At 42.2% G+C, this 15,913-nt stretch overlaps 3 protein-coding genes across 3 annotated transcripts; all 3 read right to left on the minus strand.

Annotated features, from left to right (window-relative positions):
• Positions 1-4,522: 4,522 nt before the first annotated feature.
• On the minus strand, positions 4,523-6,616 carry LOC6040452 (O-acyltransferase like protein). The gene is given in 4 exon segments (XM_038255054.1): positions 4,523-5,925; positions 5,980-6,322; positions 6,379-6,429; positions 6,432-6,616. Coding segments are annotated over 4 exon segments (1,953 nt in total). The 5' UTR covers positions 6,604-6,616; the 3' UTR covers positions 4,523-4,538.
• A 306-nt stretch (positions 6,617-6,922) lies between these two features.
• On the minus strand, positions 6,923-9,078 carry LOC6040451 (O-acyltransferase like protein). Its single transcript, XM_001849789.2, has 3 exons — positions 8,783-9,078; positions 8,383-8,725; positions 6,923-8,328 (listed from the first exon to the last, which is right to left on the minus strand). Exons 1-3 carry the CDS (start codon positions 9,021-9,023, stop codon positions 6,930-6,932), a joined length of 1,983 nt encoding a protein of 660 aa, XP_001849841.2. The 5' UTR covers positions 9,024-9,078; the 3' UTR covers positions 6,923-6,929.
• Positions 9,079-9,266: 188 nt separating this feature from the next.
• On the minus strand, positions 9,267-11,016 carry LOC6040450 (nose resistant to fluoxetine protein 6). The gene is given in 4 exon segments (XM_038255112.1): positions 9,267-9,518; positions 9,521-10,037; positions 10,094-10,715; positions 10,778-11,016. Coding segments are annotated over 4 exon segments (1,554 nt in total). The 5' UTR covers positions 10,951-11,016; the 3' UTR covers positions 9,267-9,276.
• Positions 11,017-15,913: the final 4,897 nt, after the last annotated feature.

A 15,913-nucleotide genomic window follows, 5' to 3' on the forward strand; every position in this document is an offset into this window, starting at 1 on the left:
ACGTAAACAAACCCATGTTCGTCTTTTAAATATTCAACCAATTGTTAATTATATTCAACCAACAAAATTCTTGATTTTTCTAAAACCAAAGCTAACAGTCGAGCACGTTCATTCGAGTTCGGAAAATCTGTTAGCTTTTTGCCTTTAGCATTTTCAACAAACGGGTTATTAAATTAGTATTGAATTTTGGTTATTTTAACTGAAAATTGCCAGTAACAAGTACGTATTTGTTAAAATTTACGAAAGTAAAATCAACAATTTTAATTGTTAAAATTTCTGGGCACAGTCTCTCCGTGTATTGAGATAATTTTGATTCGAAACAAAACCATTTATTTCAGGTGAATACCACCCGTTTTCCCAGAACAATTCCATCAAGAACTATTTTGTTATTCTCAATCTGTTCCAGCAAAAAAAAAAACACCTGCCATAGTTGTGGCAAATCCCTTCACCACATCCTTCCACTGTTCTTCGGGAATCCACTTTCCCTTGAAGACAGCCGACCCTCTACAAACCAGTTCGGCAGAACATCGCCGGACATGCGCTGTTCCAAACGACCGACCAACCACGTGTACTGCCGAAGTTCCCCACTTTTGCGATACAATCAGCTGCCGGCGGCATTACGACGGCCGAGGCTCTGTTTACAAACAATAAATGCAATGCACTTTTCACTAACACACACACTCATACCCGACCCGATGAATGGGGCGAAAGTACACTTCGGTTCTATAGCTGTAGTATTACGGAAAAGTGAAAAGGTCCTGTTTTAGACCCATTTGTCCCTAACTACGTTCTATTTCGTTGCATGACGAAAATAAGTCCTACTTGCCGGAAATAGGTGGTTTCCCTAAATGTGCAAGAAGTAGAAGAAAATTGTTTACTGGAAGCTGGCTTGTTCTACACGACGAAATCGCCGTGATTGCTGCAACACACAAGAGTCAAAGTGCACCGGAGTGAACATAACGATCCCATCGAGATTCGTCAGCCGGGAGATGTGGGAATTCTGGCTCAACTAATGAGAGACTTGAAATTGGAGCAAGTGCAGGGGACGCTTTTGTCAACGCTGAAAAAGGGTCAATAAATTTTGGAACGATTAAGAGGGTCACATCGGGGAAGTATGACACAATGATCCACATCTTGGGGACAAAATTTATTCGTTTTAGCAAATAACCCTTAAGAACTGAGCTCGCTTGCCCTCGGCCATTAGCATTTAGCAGAGAAAGAGTGCCATTTCCAAGGGGATCCGGTAAGCTTCATTTCATTGATAAATGCCTTGTCCCAGCTGCGGGCGACAACAATAAGGCCAACTGCACGTAAAATATTGCATTCTCCGCAGAAGGCGAATCCTTGCCGGTAGGACAGTCCCCGTTTGTCGATCCATTAGAGAAATTAATTTACCCCTTTAGATTGCTGGCTCTGCTCTTGCTACTGTAACAGACGCTGATGATGATGATGACACCAGCCCGGATATGGCTGGTTGGTTATGCATTCGGAACTTGAGAATATGTAATGGACTTCATAAAGTATTTTTATGGAAGTCAATTGAACTTGAAAAACGTTACTTAATCCACCTTTAGGTGGTTGGTGCCTTCCTCTCATTTATAGAGTGATTACAATCCCCTAAACTGTCCACATGGTATATGGATCTCCCCTAACGTGATCGCAAAAAAAAAAATGGCATCCCTCTACAAGGCTTTTTTCGTGGCGATCAGACGGGACCATTTGAGGTTATGTAAATTCAGACCTTTTTTTTTAAACTGCTTGTAATTTTAGATAGGTAAGTCAGATCTTGAATATTCTTAATCCACAAGAAAGGTCTTCTCATATGCTTTCTAAAAATATATAACATGTGAGGGTTTCATGAAAAAACCACCCTTTTTACCATAATTTTAATTTAATATGAAACAATTTTTTAACGTAACTTTTTAAATACATGATGAAACTGTATGAATTTAAATAGCAACTTAGGGGACGTTAAGACGGATCGATTAAAACCATTCCGGCCAAAATCGGTTGAGCCTGTGACAAGATATTCCAGTGACATTGATTTGGTACAGCCAAACACACAGACATTTTCTCAGCTGGTGATTCTGAGTTGATATGTACAAATGAAGGTAGATCTAGGAGGTCTAACTAAAAAGTTCGTTTTCCGAGTGATTTTATAGCCTTTCCTCAGTAAAGTGAGGAAGGCAAAAATGCTTATTTTGGAGGAGTGTTTTGATGGAGACGCATTTCCGTTCATATGGTGGATAACCATGCGTCTCCATTGAAAATCAGAAAAACCCTAAGGTGATAAGCAGATTCATTTTCGGAGACATTGAAAACCGTAGGCAATCAAAAAAAAAGCTCAAGGGTAGTTTGAGCTGATCAATAAGTGTCCCAAAAAAGGGCAATGTGGCAGAAATCATCGGGCTCACCCGGATTCCGATAGGTTTTTGCCTCAGGAACAAAGTTTTTATACAACGAAAAATACAAAAAAAAATCGATTAGAACTAGCGATTTGTGATTATGAAAAATGGTCTGTTTTCATAAAAAAAATATATCATATTTTGTTCTAAAACCATAAAAAGGCGTTCAAATTGCCTAGTATTTCACTTTAATTATCGATCTGGGAAGTCGTCATTGAAATCTTTACGAATTTCTCTCAAAAATCCATCTAAAAATCTTCCAAAACCAATACCGTCATCTTGTAGGTAACAATTTTCTAAACAATTTAGCTTTTTTACAATTAGTTTTTGTCCCTTCAGTGCCAAGATACAGCCATTTTAGTAAAATAAAAATGGTGAATTATCAAAATTTCTTATGAAAACTCATCACTTATGCAACTGTTTCAGCTACTGCCAGCAATTTGATATGCATTGATATAAACCTTTTGCATTGTTTCATAACAGTTATTTACCAGCAAAATCTATAGTTTTCATTGATTTTACTATGTGACGTAAGCGCCATGACGAATAAATGTATTTTAAACAAATCAAACCTGACAAACTTGAAGAAAAAATGTTTTTGAAAAATGCAAAAATGCTTAAGAGGCTCAAAACTAATAAAAACCAAAACGCTTCGGTTTTACGGGTTAAATCGCATTTAAACTTCAGAGTTAAAGCGCCAGGTCCTATCGCAACCAATAAAGCTCATATTAAGGATTCGTGCTCTGAAAACCTAGGGGATCATGTCCTGAAATGCCCGCAAAATTGACCCGTTTTGTTACATCCTGGTATAGTACTATCAAAACTTTCACATCAATAACTGGGTGCTGAAAAGACAGAATGCGTAACGTGATTTTCGAATGCTCCCCACTGCTCCCCACTACATAAACAAAGTAGAAGGCTATGTTCTAGCTCAAGCGTGGCATATTTTTTGCTGCTGAAGTGACTTGTTTTGAAATATTTTGGATCTGTTGATGTTAAAGTTTTCGCAGAAAAATTAAGTGCTTGGAACCATTTCTGTTCGTAGACAAAACGATGCATCGCAATGGGCGACCAAAAGAGGCTTTTTTGTTTTCCACATGAAGAAAAATTGCGTCAGAAGTGTGTGGATTTTGTGAATCAGAAGAGCAATCAAATGAAAGTTCCGAGATTATGTATCTTTGAAGCGCAGTGATAAAATCGGAATAAGATTATTCAATATTATTTGGCTGGTGCCATTCAAAGTTATTGATAATTCGTCGCTAACATTTCAAAAAGCGCCATAAACATAGGTTTTGCGTGAGACATGAATTTGGCCAATCTTGATTTCAACCATTTGTTTAAGAGCGAGTCCACGAGCAAAGCATACCCATCTCGCATCGACCTCACCAATCTGCTTAAAATTTTCAGGGGTTGTTTGTACATATAAAACTAACATCTGGCCATAATATGAGCACTCTAGGTCAACGGGAAGTGGGGCAAATCGGGACACACATTTTGAAGGTTTAAAAACGTCAAAAATCTTAAAAATGCTATAACACCTAAGCAAAATTCAATTTAATTTCAAAATGCATCTGAAAGGGTTTCAAAATGCAATAAAATGCAGAGTGAAGCATCCCAATTGGTTAAATCTAAAGGGAGTTATTGGCATTTTAGTGAAAAATAGACCACTTCCCGTTGGCCTAGAGTGCTCATATTATGGCCAGATGCTATTTTTATATGTACAAACAACCCCTGAAAATTTCAGGCAAACGACGTCCCTTACAAAGGGGTATGCCCTGTTCGTGGATTCGCTCTTAAGATTCGTTGATTTTGAATACCTCTAAAAGCTTGATGCCATCGACTTTTTTTTATCCAGACAAAATAAATTACTGATCGATTACAATACTTGCCACTTCCTTGTATCATTTTGCAAACAGTAAATTGGCTCCACTTTGACAGTTCAAAATTGATGCTGCTTTGCGAACCACTATTCTGCACCCAGATTAAGAATTAATACAAATGCCTTATTGGCAAAAAAAAATAAGGTTTTTGTTTTCTAGTTGAAATACATAAATTTTTCTTACTTATGAACAAGTAAGTTGAATGATAAAAGAAAAATTAAATAAAGAATAGCCAGCAAAAACCAAGCAATGTTTATTCTCTTTTCCGCACAAACAATCTCTCCAACCCAAAGAACGGATACTCGAACGCCACACTCCACACTACCGACGCTGCAGCGCTAATCCCAACTAGCCCACAAATGGACGTAAAAACTCCCATCAAGCTAAAGTACACCGGTGCCTTCAGCAGCATCACCACGACCAGGGCCTGAATCCAGATGTGAATCAGGTACATGGTGTAGGAGAGCTTCGCCAGCGGCTGCCAGAAGGACCAACTGAGGAAGTCGTCCACGAGTCCTCCGTACCCGTTGATACAGGTGAAGACGATCCACATGACGAGGAATGCCCAGAAGGAGCGATGCAGGGATTCGTAGAAGGCATCCGCTACTGGTGGGATTGTCTTGTAATCTCCGGTGTAGACTTGCTTTAGGGAGTAGCTGGTTACAATTATGATGGCGGCTGCTAGGGTCCAACCGATAAGTTGCGTGAGTTTGGACAGTTTGATGCTTCTGGAGCGCGTTTTGTGTAGAAAGTAGCCGAACAGGACGCCGAATAGCCACACGGACATCCGGGTGTGGGTTGGGAAGTACGTTTTGTTAGGCATTTGACCGTCTCCTACGGGTGCCGCTTTGTTCAACCGGTATTCGTTCACCATGAAGGTCGTAAAGACGCAGGACATCGAGAGAAGAGCTAGGAGAATGATTACGGTGGAGAAACGCCTGCCAAGCTTCCACAGCGGAATCAAGATTAACGGAGAAAGAATGTACAACTGCATGTCTACCGACAGGTACCAAGTGTGGGGGAAGCACATCTCGGAGTAGTGCACGTAGTTCTGGAAGAAGAGAAGCGCCTTCCACCAGCTAGTGCGGCATGGTTCGATTCCTTCCTGGTAGACTGCCTTGAAGAGGACTCCTTCACCGAAAAGATCAGTGAAAGCGACTACAAACAGGATCATTGCTGCGAACGCTGGGACAATCCGAAGGATCCGATGAAGGTAGAGTTGCACCAAGTTGAGCTTCTTGTCTCGATCCAACTCCCGTAAGATTTTCATGGTCACCAACATTCCGCTCAACATTAGGAAGATGTCGACAGCCTTTCCACCAAGTCTGTGGAAGAGAACACCAAAGTAGGAATTCCCGTACTCAGTTCGCATAACTCCGTTGACCGTTGGGAGACCGTAGGTGGTATCGTGGACATGGTTTACGATGATCCACAGCATTGACAAGGCTCGAATACCGTTCACACAGTCCATGGTGCCAGCCTTTGAAGCACTTTTGGGAGTGGTCTCAAATATCTTAAGCACATTCCTGTACGCGGAAAAGCGCAGAATATTCGATGGTGCCACATTATGTGTCCACTTGTACACCAGGTCCATAATTGTTGCCAACAGCAGGATGAATCCGTAACAAGAAAATAATACGCTGAAAAGAAAGACTATTAACTTATTCGAACTAAAAGAATCACAAATTACCCACATCGTCACAATCGCCAGTGTTGAAAACTCCTTTTCCTCATCCCGATAACAGAACATCTCCGGGTCGTTCAGAACTCTCATTTCACGCGTCTTGAAGAATTCATTTGCCAACTGACCAACCAGTTGGGGTCTACAAACGCCGGGCATACAAACACCGTACCAGATTGGGCCTATCGGCAGCTGCAAAACGCTTGCGTCAACCATCAGAGTGCAATGCTGTCCAGATATGCTCGTTGTTCCGTGATAGTGACTGTGGCGGGCTCGTCGACATTGATCAAAGTTTCCAAGCTCGTACACATTCCCGAAGAGGAGTCCAGCCGGAACTTTACCCCATGAGTCATAAACTGCAGAATAAGTTTTCGTCTATTTATGCAAAAGAAGTAGCCTCAATTCCACTTACAATTGATCGCCCACATTTCACCATTCTCCAACCCACTCGCAAAAAGTTCAGCTGATCGAGACATTGTCGGTCGTAATGCTCCGTAGCAGGATCCGAGTGGTTCCAGCTCGCACTTTGACCGCCCAAAAAGTGTACAAATTCCAGCGAAAAGCTCGTCAATTGAGCTGCCAACCCCTTTCCGGTCAAGATACAGCAGAGCACCCAAAACGCTGCGAAACGTGCCATCGCGCCCGGTGATTAGAACCTTAACTGAAGCAATCGAGCCATTCAAACGCATCAATCGCGGACTCACCAGTAGCTTAACGCAAAGCTGATAAGAGCTGGGCAGAGGTGTCGAAAGTCGATACCAAGATTTGTGAGGACGATGCATATTCGTTTTTTCTCATAACATCTCAGCTTGGAAGACACATTTAACAAGCAAAGTGTGTTTCATTTGACTGTAGTTAATTCTTTGTGTTGCAAAAGTAGGTTTTGATCCCACTCAACAACCCTGGGATGTGATTTACCACGCGTATGATAAGATAATTCACCCAATTATCACCCGTAATGCTTTATTGTTTCGATTTTTCTTCAATCCACATTCTGACGTTCCGCTCCAACGCGATGAACGGTCGCTCGATGAAGAGTGTCCACAGAAGTGAAACCACCACCGATAAACCTACCACCCCCAGCGTTACGTACTGCAGGTTGATTTCGCTAAAGTAGAACGGCTGCCGAAGCACTCCTCCGAAGGTGACCATAATCACGACAAAATGCAGCAGATACATGCAGTACGACAGCTTGGCCAGCGGTTGCCAAAACGTCCAGCTGAACAGATCGTTCAGCAGGCTTCCGTAGCCGTTGACGCACATGAAGATCAACCACATGATACAGACGACCCAACCGACGCGGTGCAACGCTTCGTAGAAGGCATCCCCAACTGGGGCGGCTTGCCTTGGTTTGTAGATTTCGTGCACGGCAAAGTTTATCACGGCGGTCAACGCCGTAGCGGTTATCGATCCCGCCGTCAGAATCCAGACGGGCCACTTGACCTGCGCTTCCCGAGTTCGGAAGAGAAAGTATCCGAAGGCGATTCCGCAGAACCAAACGGACATCCGGGCGTGGGTGGCGTAGTAGGTGGCACGAGCTCGCTGGAACTCACGTTCGGGGTTCATCGGGGGGTTCAAACGGTAGTCGTTGTGCAGGAAAGTCGCGAATACGCAGGTCATGGAGAGCAGTACCAGAAGGGCCACTCCGGTGAGCGAACGGGATCCGTAACGCCACAGGAAGTAGATGATCAGGGGCGATACCAGGTAGAGCTGCATGTCGATGGACAAGTAGTACGTGTACGGGAGACACATCCGTTCAGGATTCACATAGTTCTGGACGAAGAGAATCGCCGACCACCAGTTGTCTGAGCATGCGTTGACAGCCGGTTGAATCATGTATCGGTATAGTGGTCCTTCGCCGAAGTGCTCCCCGAAAGCTACTACGAAATAAATTAGAAGTGCATAAGCCGGAAGAATCCGAACAATTCGGTGGATCCACAGCTTACAGACATTCAACTTGCTCGTGGTAGATAATTCTTTCATAACCCCATAGGACAGCAACGTTGCACTGAGAACTAAGAAAATGTCCACCGACAAGGCCGATGCTCGGAATCCCAGAATTCCCATAACAGACTGAAAGTATTCTTGTCTCACTACTTGATTCGTCACGGGAATCGCACGCAAGGTGTCATGCACGTGGTGGGCTACAATTTGCAGCATCATTACGGACCGAATTCCGTTCACGCAGTCAATGGTATCCGATTTCTCAAGCGATCTTGGAACGGTTTTCATCACCGCTAACAGATTACTATACAACGAGTATTCTCGGAACTGTGCCGGAACTGGACGCAGGAAGAGAACCCCAAAAACGTCCACAACGGTGCATGCGATAACAACAGCTGCAAGTAGTCCGAATATGACCCTGAAAGAAATACGTGTTATCGATGGTTCAATCAAATTACCTTTAAAACCTTACATTGCACTGATTGCAGTCCCACTAAACTGCTCCTTCGGTTCACCACGATAACAGAAGTTTGCCTGGTTGGCGAATCCGATAGGAGCCAACCCGCTTTGCGCAGCAAACTGATTGGTCAAATCACGCACGAACGGAGCCTCGCAAGAGTCCGGTACGCAGATCCCCAGCCACAGTGGAATCATAGGTGATCCCGCCGTAATGCCCAGCTGTACGGTGCAGTGTTGCCCCTGGAATACCCCAGCGCTGTTCTGGATGCCGAAGCGTCTACACTGCACGAAGCTACCTGGCGTGAAGAAGTTACCCTGCAGTAGACCCGAAGGTATTTTGCCCCAGGAATCGTACACTATACGAAAAAGAATGCTTGTAAATCTACACGTAACCACAAGTAAACTTTACTCACTCTCCAAAGCCCACGACTCGCTGCGTTCCAACGCCGCTCCAAACTGTTCCAGATCATGTTCGCACAACTTGTCCTGCCAAGATTCTCCAGCGTCGGTATCGTTCCGTGATCTGTACTCTCCGAGGAAGGTCACCAACGCCAACGGTATGCCCTCAAGCCGGCGAACTACCTCAGAGTGGGGACTAATCTGACCCCAGCCGAGCTGGAAGGTTACGCATAATAACAGTAGAAACAGTTGCATACTTTTGCGATGACCTGACCGAAGTAAACTGATCCGAAAGTTGAATAATTTTAGCACGGGACGCATTCGATAACAAAAACAGTGTTATCGGGAACGTCGCGCGTCGCGTTTGATAAGATTAATCGCACGGGACTAGCCGGTGGTCCTTTATTGCCGAATTAGACGCGGCGATAACCTTTGCTACTGTACACCCAGAATTGATGTTTCGAAGCGGACATGAAAGTCTGAAAAAGTTTTGGCCGACAAACTATATTTATCGCAGCAATATCCTATCTAATGTCACAAACGGAATCTCAAACAGTGCACTCCACAGCACTGAAACACTCAACGAAAGTCCAAACGCTCCCCAGATCCGATAAAACAGGTCGATCACGCTGAAGTGAAGATCCGTCTTCACGGATATTACCGACGCCATCATAAGCAGCAGCACATGCAGCAGATACGCCGTGTACGACAGCTTCGACAGAGGTTGCCACAGGCTGCTACTCAAAAGTCGTTGATCACTCCGGCTTTCCCGTTGACGCAGGCGAAGATCACCCAGAGGACGCAAACTGCGAAGAACGACCTTCCGAAAGCTTCGTAGAACGCGTCAATCACGTGAGAAAATTCCTCGTACGGAGTACGAATCAGTTCGAAGTTCGCGTACAAGATCACTCCAAGGATCGCGAAGCAGGTCGCCCATCCAAATGCATACCGCCGATCCGGCAGATTAATCCCTTTGGTCTTTTTGACGTGCAGGACGTACCCGAAGATCGCTCCCAGCAACCAGACGGACATTCGAGCGTGGGTAGGGTAGTACGTGAGCACCGCACGATCTCCAGCGTTCGGAGTATTAAAGTTGAACCGGAACTCGTTAATCAGGAAGGTCGTCAGAACACACAGCATCGACAGCACTGCCAGGCCACCAATCGCGATGAGGACGCGCTTTCCCCAGCGCCACAACGGATAAATCAGCGCTGGTCCTATGATATACAGCTGCATGTCGACCGAAAGGTACCAGGTCCAGCCAAAACACTACAAAACAGTGAGTTGAAAGACGGTTGACGGTATAAAAACGAGAAATGGCTCACCATGTTCGTGGGATTCACGTAGTTTTGGATATAGAGTAGCGCTGACCACCAGTACTTGGAACAGCTTGCTTCATGGTGGTCCATAATCGGATTCCACAGCAGTCCTTCTCCCATGTACTTTGCAAACGACACTCCAAACAGGATCAACGCAGCATACGGTCCAGTGATTCGGATGTACCGGTGCAGGTACATCTTCAGTGGGTTGATCTTGCCATTTTTGTCCAGCTCGTTCAGGATGTTGAAAGCAACCAGCATACCACTGAGTGCCAGGAAGGTGTCCACGGCCAGGTACCCGGAGGTAAAGAGGATCGACGACCCGAATGTTCCCATGTAATCCATTCTGCCCGGAGCATTCTCAATCGGAACGTGGATGATACTCTCGTGGATGTGTACTATGATGATCCAAAGCATGGATAAAGCTCGAACTCCATTTACACACTCAATCACACTCAACTGCTTTTCGGGATCTGTTATTCTTGGAGTTGTGTGGAAGATTCCCCGCACGTTTTTGTATAGGGAAAATGAACTGTACAGCGCGATTACGGTTTGATTCCTGATGATTTGGACAACCTCGTACAACGTACTTGCCAGCGCAAGTCCGGCAAGTATCGAAAAGATCACTCTGAAAGACAGAAACGGATGATCATATCGTTCAATCATTCAAACTAGCTTCATTCTACATACATAGCTGTAACCACTCCGCCACTAAAGACCACGTCTCGATCCTTGTTGCACATCTGACCTTCGCCGAACATCGGAACCACCGAAGCACCCTTAGTTTCCAAATATCCACCGTACACCTGACCGACAAAACCCTCCGTACAAAACTGCGGAACGCAGAGTCCAGACTGAAACATCGCCAACTCCGGATTCGGCAACAGTGCCACAAATGTGCAATGCTGTCCTCGGACATCATTCCAGCTGAACCGTCGACACTGCTCGTAGTTTCCAAACGCATTTCCGTTGGCGTAATACAGTCCTGAAGGAATCTTACCCCACGAGTCAAACCCTGTAAAATCAACGATACACTTGAGTTCCAAAAACCCTTTCACCTCATCAAACAATCGAACTCACACTCTAATCCGTGCCGTTCCCGGCGCTCGTATGCAGCCGAAAGCTGCTTCAAACTAGCAATGCATCGTCGATCTTGATCCGGCACCACTTGAGAATCGTCGTACGCCACCAGGTAATCCAGAAAGTGACGGTTCAACAGCGCCACTTCATCGATACTGAAGTCAACACTTTGCTGTGTGGATGAGACATTCAGCCTAGCTTGGGCGATCCCAGCCAGAAGAACAATATCACCAGTTTCGAGAGAGAACAACGAGACAACTGAGCGTACGGCGTGCGAGCCCGAATCGCTTTTAAAGCTTCAGACAGCCGTGGCATCAATTACAAATCACACCTGGAATCCGATAAGATAGTGCCGATTTGATCTGATCTGGTGAATTATGTTGATAAAGGAAGGCAGGTCCCCCGTGCGTTACTCATCGTGGTGGAGGGCAGTGTGACTAAGTGTGCCAAAGTACGAGCCAGTTGCACGGGAAGCAAGGGTTCCATTCATATGAGATATGATGGGGTGTGACGAAGCGAGGGATTCCTTTGGCTAGTTACTCCTTTAGGATCATGGCATGAATCGTGTACTGGGTAGGATCTGCTCTAACCTTCCATCGGATGGGGAAGTAAAACGTCGGTCCCGGCCTTGGTTGTTGTTAGGCCGTCAAGTCATTCCAGGTGTAGGAGTCGTCTTCCTGCTATAAAGACAAACAACACGCAAAATTTATGTTTTTAAAGAAAAGTGCTGGCTGCACATTTAGTTGTTTATATCAGAGTTCAAACTAATTTTCACCTCTCTACATACTTGTTCCAGTTCCATCTGCATTTTCATCACATTTGAATTAATGATGCTGTCTGGTTCTAAAGCATGCGAATTTTTACAGAAAAACTAACCAATCCTATCCAACGATAGGTTAGATGATGGATTCGGACCTAGTTTTCATTCCGATAAGTGAGATCTGGTTTCAAAAAAGTACATGAATATCACTTAAGTAGCCATGACATGAGACAGGGTTGCCAGATCTTCGATCTTTTAGACTTGTTTGGTAAAGTCTTTTTTATCGATACAAGTCTCCATACAAATTTGAGAGCTGTAAATACAAATGTGCCATGAAAACGTTAAAAAACACGTTGAAAATGGGATTTTCTTATCGATTGGGTACTCATTATTTATTACTTTTCAGAAAAAAAAACTTGTACACAGTAAACTCGACAAACCTTACCCCCTTTGATATTTTTTTATTTTTCATATGTTTTAGGTAGAGCGTCCAATTTCCTGGGGTTACAAAATTCCCGGGAACAAAATTGTTTATTATAGATCAAAATTGGTGTGTTTGTAAAAAAACATACAACTTCAAGAAAATAGATAAATTTTCTAAATTCATAAGCTGTCTTGTTCTTTTTTGTAAAGGTATTTTTTTATCACGGTGTTTGAACAGTGAGTAAAATAAATCCATGCTCCAAACTCATAAAATTGCTTTTAAATTTGTCTTAGTTTTTTTTACCGAATTCAAAAGTTGAAAAATCGGTAAAGTTAGATCGATTTTTTTGAATTTCAGTTGTACGATGAACAATTATGAACTTCATTGCCAAATTTCGGTAATTTTTACCGAATTCGGTAGTTTACAGTTAACCGAACTGTTTTCAGCAGTTAAAAATTCGGTAAATTTTACCGTATTTGGTAAAAAAAAATCTAAGTGTATAGAATAATATTGAAATTTAAATTTAAATAAAAAAAATATGCAGAAAATGAGTTTTTCATGGCACATATTTTTTCCACAACAAATCTTCCTGGTTTGAGATCATGAATAAAAAGATAAGCAATAAATTGACTTTAAAAATCTATTTTTTTACAATTTTTATGCAATCACAACTCAAAGTTTTTGAATATTTGGAGCGAGTTTTTGAAATATTCCATAAAGTCGGGAATTCCCGGGACGGGATATTGGACGCTTTAGTTTTAGTGGACCAAAATCGTCCACTTTTGTTTTATAGAGCATGACGGACGGTTTTATTTCGACCAAGTTATGAAATTTTGCAAATTAATTATTTTTGAAAAGCTTGAAAAAACATTCGAATTGCAATGGAAAAAAATTGCAAACAGAAAAACTTTTGTAAAATTTTGATAAGAACTATGATATACAGTCGACTCTGCGGTTGTCAATATTGAAGGAACCATCGAAGAAGAGATTCATCAATGCATAAAAATAGAGCTCATTTTAAAACAAAAAGAATCCAAGGGACCGTCGAGCAATTTGAGATCGAGAAGATCGACAACCAGAGAGTCGACTGAAAATCGTTTCAAGAAGCTAAGAAAATTATCTAAAATTTTATTGTAGACACTGATCCTTTGGTTTGAGAAAAAGGAATGAATTTAGATTCAATTAACCCCTTCCCGCCCAGAGCAAAATTAAGATTATTTTTTACATTACTCGTAACTGGATAGACCTAATTGATTTCATTACATAAACTAATACAAGTCGAACTAGATTGAAGAAATGCATGGTTGCAGAGAAATTTAATTTTGAAGACAACAACAAGTGGTGCTCTGGAGAAACCATGGGCGTTAGAAGGTTAACGTATTGCAGCAAATTTCAATAAATTTACTCCAAATTTATTTCAATCGAAATGTCTCACCACATCCTAAGAACCACTGGTTTAACAAAATCTAAAAATATGTTTGCAGTTTCATTAGACGTTTGATAACCTTAAAGTATTTTTGTTACCGTCAGTGTGGGTGACTATGAGACAAATAACGATGCACCTCTCAATTTCTTTATAACAAAAAAAATAGCATCTAAAATCTTTAACGTAAAATTGTTCTTAGATAGTTTACTAACATTTTCCCAAAATATGGTGGAATTCGATGAACTCTACCTTGAATGCCAATCGTTTGAAAATTGGCCCAATCTCACTCCTTAGAGGAGGTGACATTGGGTCAAATGACACTAAAATGATGCTAAAATACAAATCGAGCCAAACATTTCATTAGGGCACAAAACCAAAACGTAAACATTTGGGATTATTCCACTATTCCATTCATTAGTACACTCCCTACATGCCCTCCAAGAATCAGATTAATAGCAATCAATTTTCTATTGAAAAAATCAAAAACACAAAAGGGCACATAACAATGTTCACTCCAAACCAGAAAAAAGTTCAATTGGGCCCTTTTCTTTTTCGTTAGTTTTTCGTGGTTGAGGAACATTCTATGTTATAAAGTGAACTTTTCATACATTCTCAAAACTAATTCACTTCAAAACAAAGTTTGGTTTACGTTTCACCATGGATTTCTCCAGAAAAAAAACTTCGTCGAAATTCACATCACATGCCTTATCTACACCATTCGATCACAAAACTTCACTAATTATCACAATTTCCGCTGAATTCCTCATTATTTCTAACTAAACAAAAAGGCCCATAAACATCATCAAAAACAACAATCAGATGACAGTTTTATTGGAAAAATCAACATAAATTATGAAGCATTCAAGCAGAGTTGAGGATAATGATGTGTTTTATCGTATCATAAGAAAAAATACCATCAGTCAAGCTTATTTTTTAAATAGGAATTGAAACAAGTTGTCCACTTTTTGCAAGCGATTTTCTCGAATTGCGGTTTTTTGGTTTTGTGCCCTAATGAAATGTTTGGCTCGAAATATCGTCAGCTGTGTGCTATCTTGTGACATAGACCATTTTGGTCGAAAATGAGTTAATGATGACGTTTTGCTATACTTAACAAACACTACAAGATGCTTTAACCCGATTTTGGAAACTCGCTTCCGTTTCCCGGATATTGCAATACACACTTGTGACATAGACCAATTTATCATCAAAATGATTGTAAACACTTGTGACACGTCATACATGTTGTTGGAAAATGTGGAATTTTTTTCTTGTTTTTCACTAATTTATGTAGACACATACTTTCTTAAGGCAATGCAACCTTTTGTTTATAAAAATAAACTGATTAAATCGATTAAACCATTGATTTGAGCTTATTTTAGTTTGTATGGGAATTCTGTGCACACTTCGTCGCCATCGTGCTAACTTGTCGTACGTGCATTTTGGGCCAAATTGAGTTAAGAACGCCATTTTGTGCAGCTCACAATGCCTCACCTTTTGACCTTCACAGATCCCCAAAATTCGATTTCAATCCTGAGATATAGCATAGCATAGCATTGGTGTCTACCCGTAGCTGCTACTTCGTTATTGACCAGGACCCCCAAACATTGCTCCGTGGACCACAGATGAAAAGTAGGAACCAATCATCACCCCTTCGCAATTTTCAAAGGTCCCTATCGTGCTGATCAATACCGACGCCGGCCACGACCAGTGGTAAGACACGGGGAAGTGGATGGGAATGTTAGCCGATACTTGAGTGATGGGACCGCCAAATCGACTGCGTCTCCGACAAAGTATCACATGAGTTTTGAGGGGTTAGTAAGATGGGTATGAGGTCAGGATTCACTGTGGTAGGTGATGTGACCATGAGCAATTTGTTTATCGGTTGAAATTTTAAAAATCTTAGGCAGCCGGCTGCGGAAAGATACCTATCTAGGGATTTAAATATAGTATTAATTCGACCGCGATTCTCCGTCGGCGTGCCTTCCGATCAACGGTGATGTAGGAAGGGCTTCATTCATTAAAATTATTTTATATCATAAGCCTTAAAACATATCCGTCGACGTGCCTTCCGATCCTCGATGATATGGAAAGGACTTAATCCAGCAATACGACTTGCTTGTCTCAAAAAACAAAAAT

The sequence above is a fragment of the Culex quinquefasciatus genome, chromosome 1, assembly GCF_015732765.1.
Source record: "Culex quinquefasciatus strain JHB chromosome 1, VPISU_Cqui_1.0_pri_paternal, whole genome shotgun sequence".
Lineage (NCBI taxonomy): Eukaryota > Metazoa > Arthropoda > Insecta > Diptera > Culicidae > Culex > Culex quinquefasciatus.

Coding starts and splice junctions, on each gene's coding strand:
- LOC6040451 (XM_001849789.2), bottom strand. CDS start 9,023: ATGCAACTGTTTCTACTGTTATTATGCGTAACCTTCCAGCTCGGCTGG. Junction 8,726..8,782: donor CGAGTCGTGGGCTTTGGAGA/GTGAGTAAAGTT, acceptor TTTTTCGTATAG/TGTACGATTCCTGGGGCAAA. Junction 8,329..8,382: donor GGGACTGCAATCAGTGCAAT/GTAAGGTTTTAA, acceptor TATTTCTTTCAG/GGTCATATTCGGACTACTTG.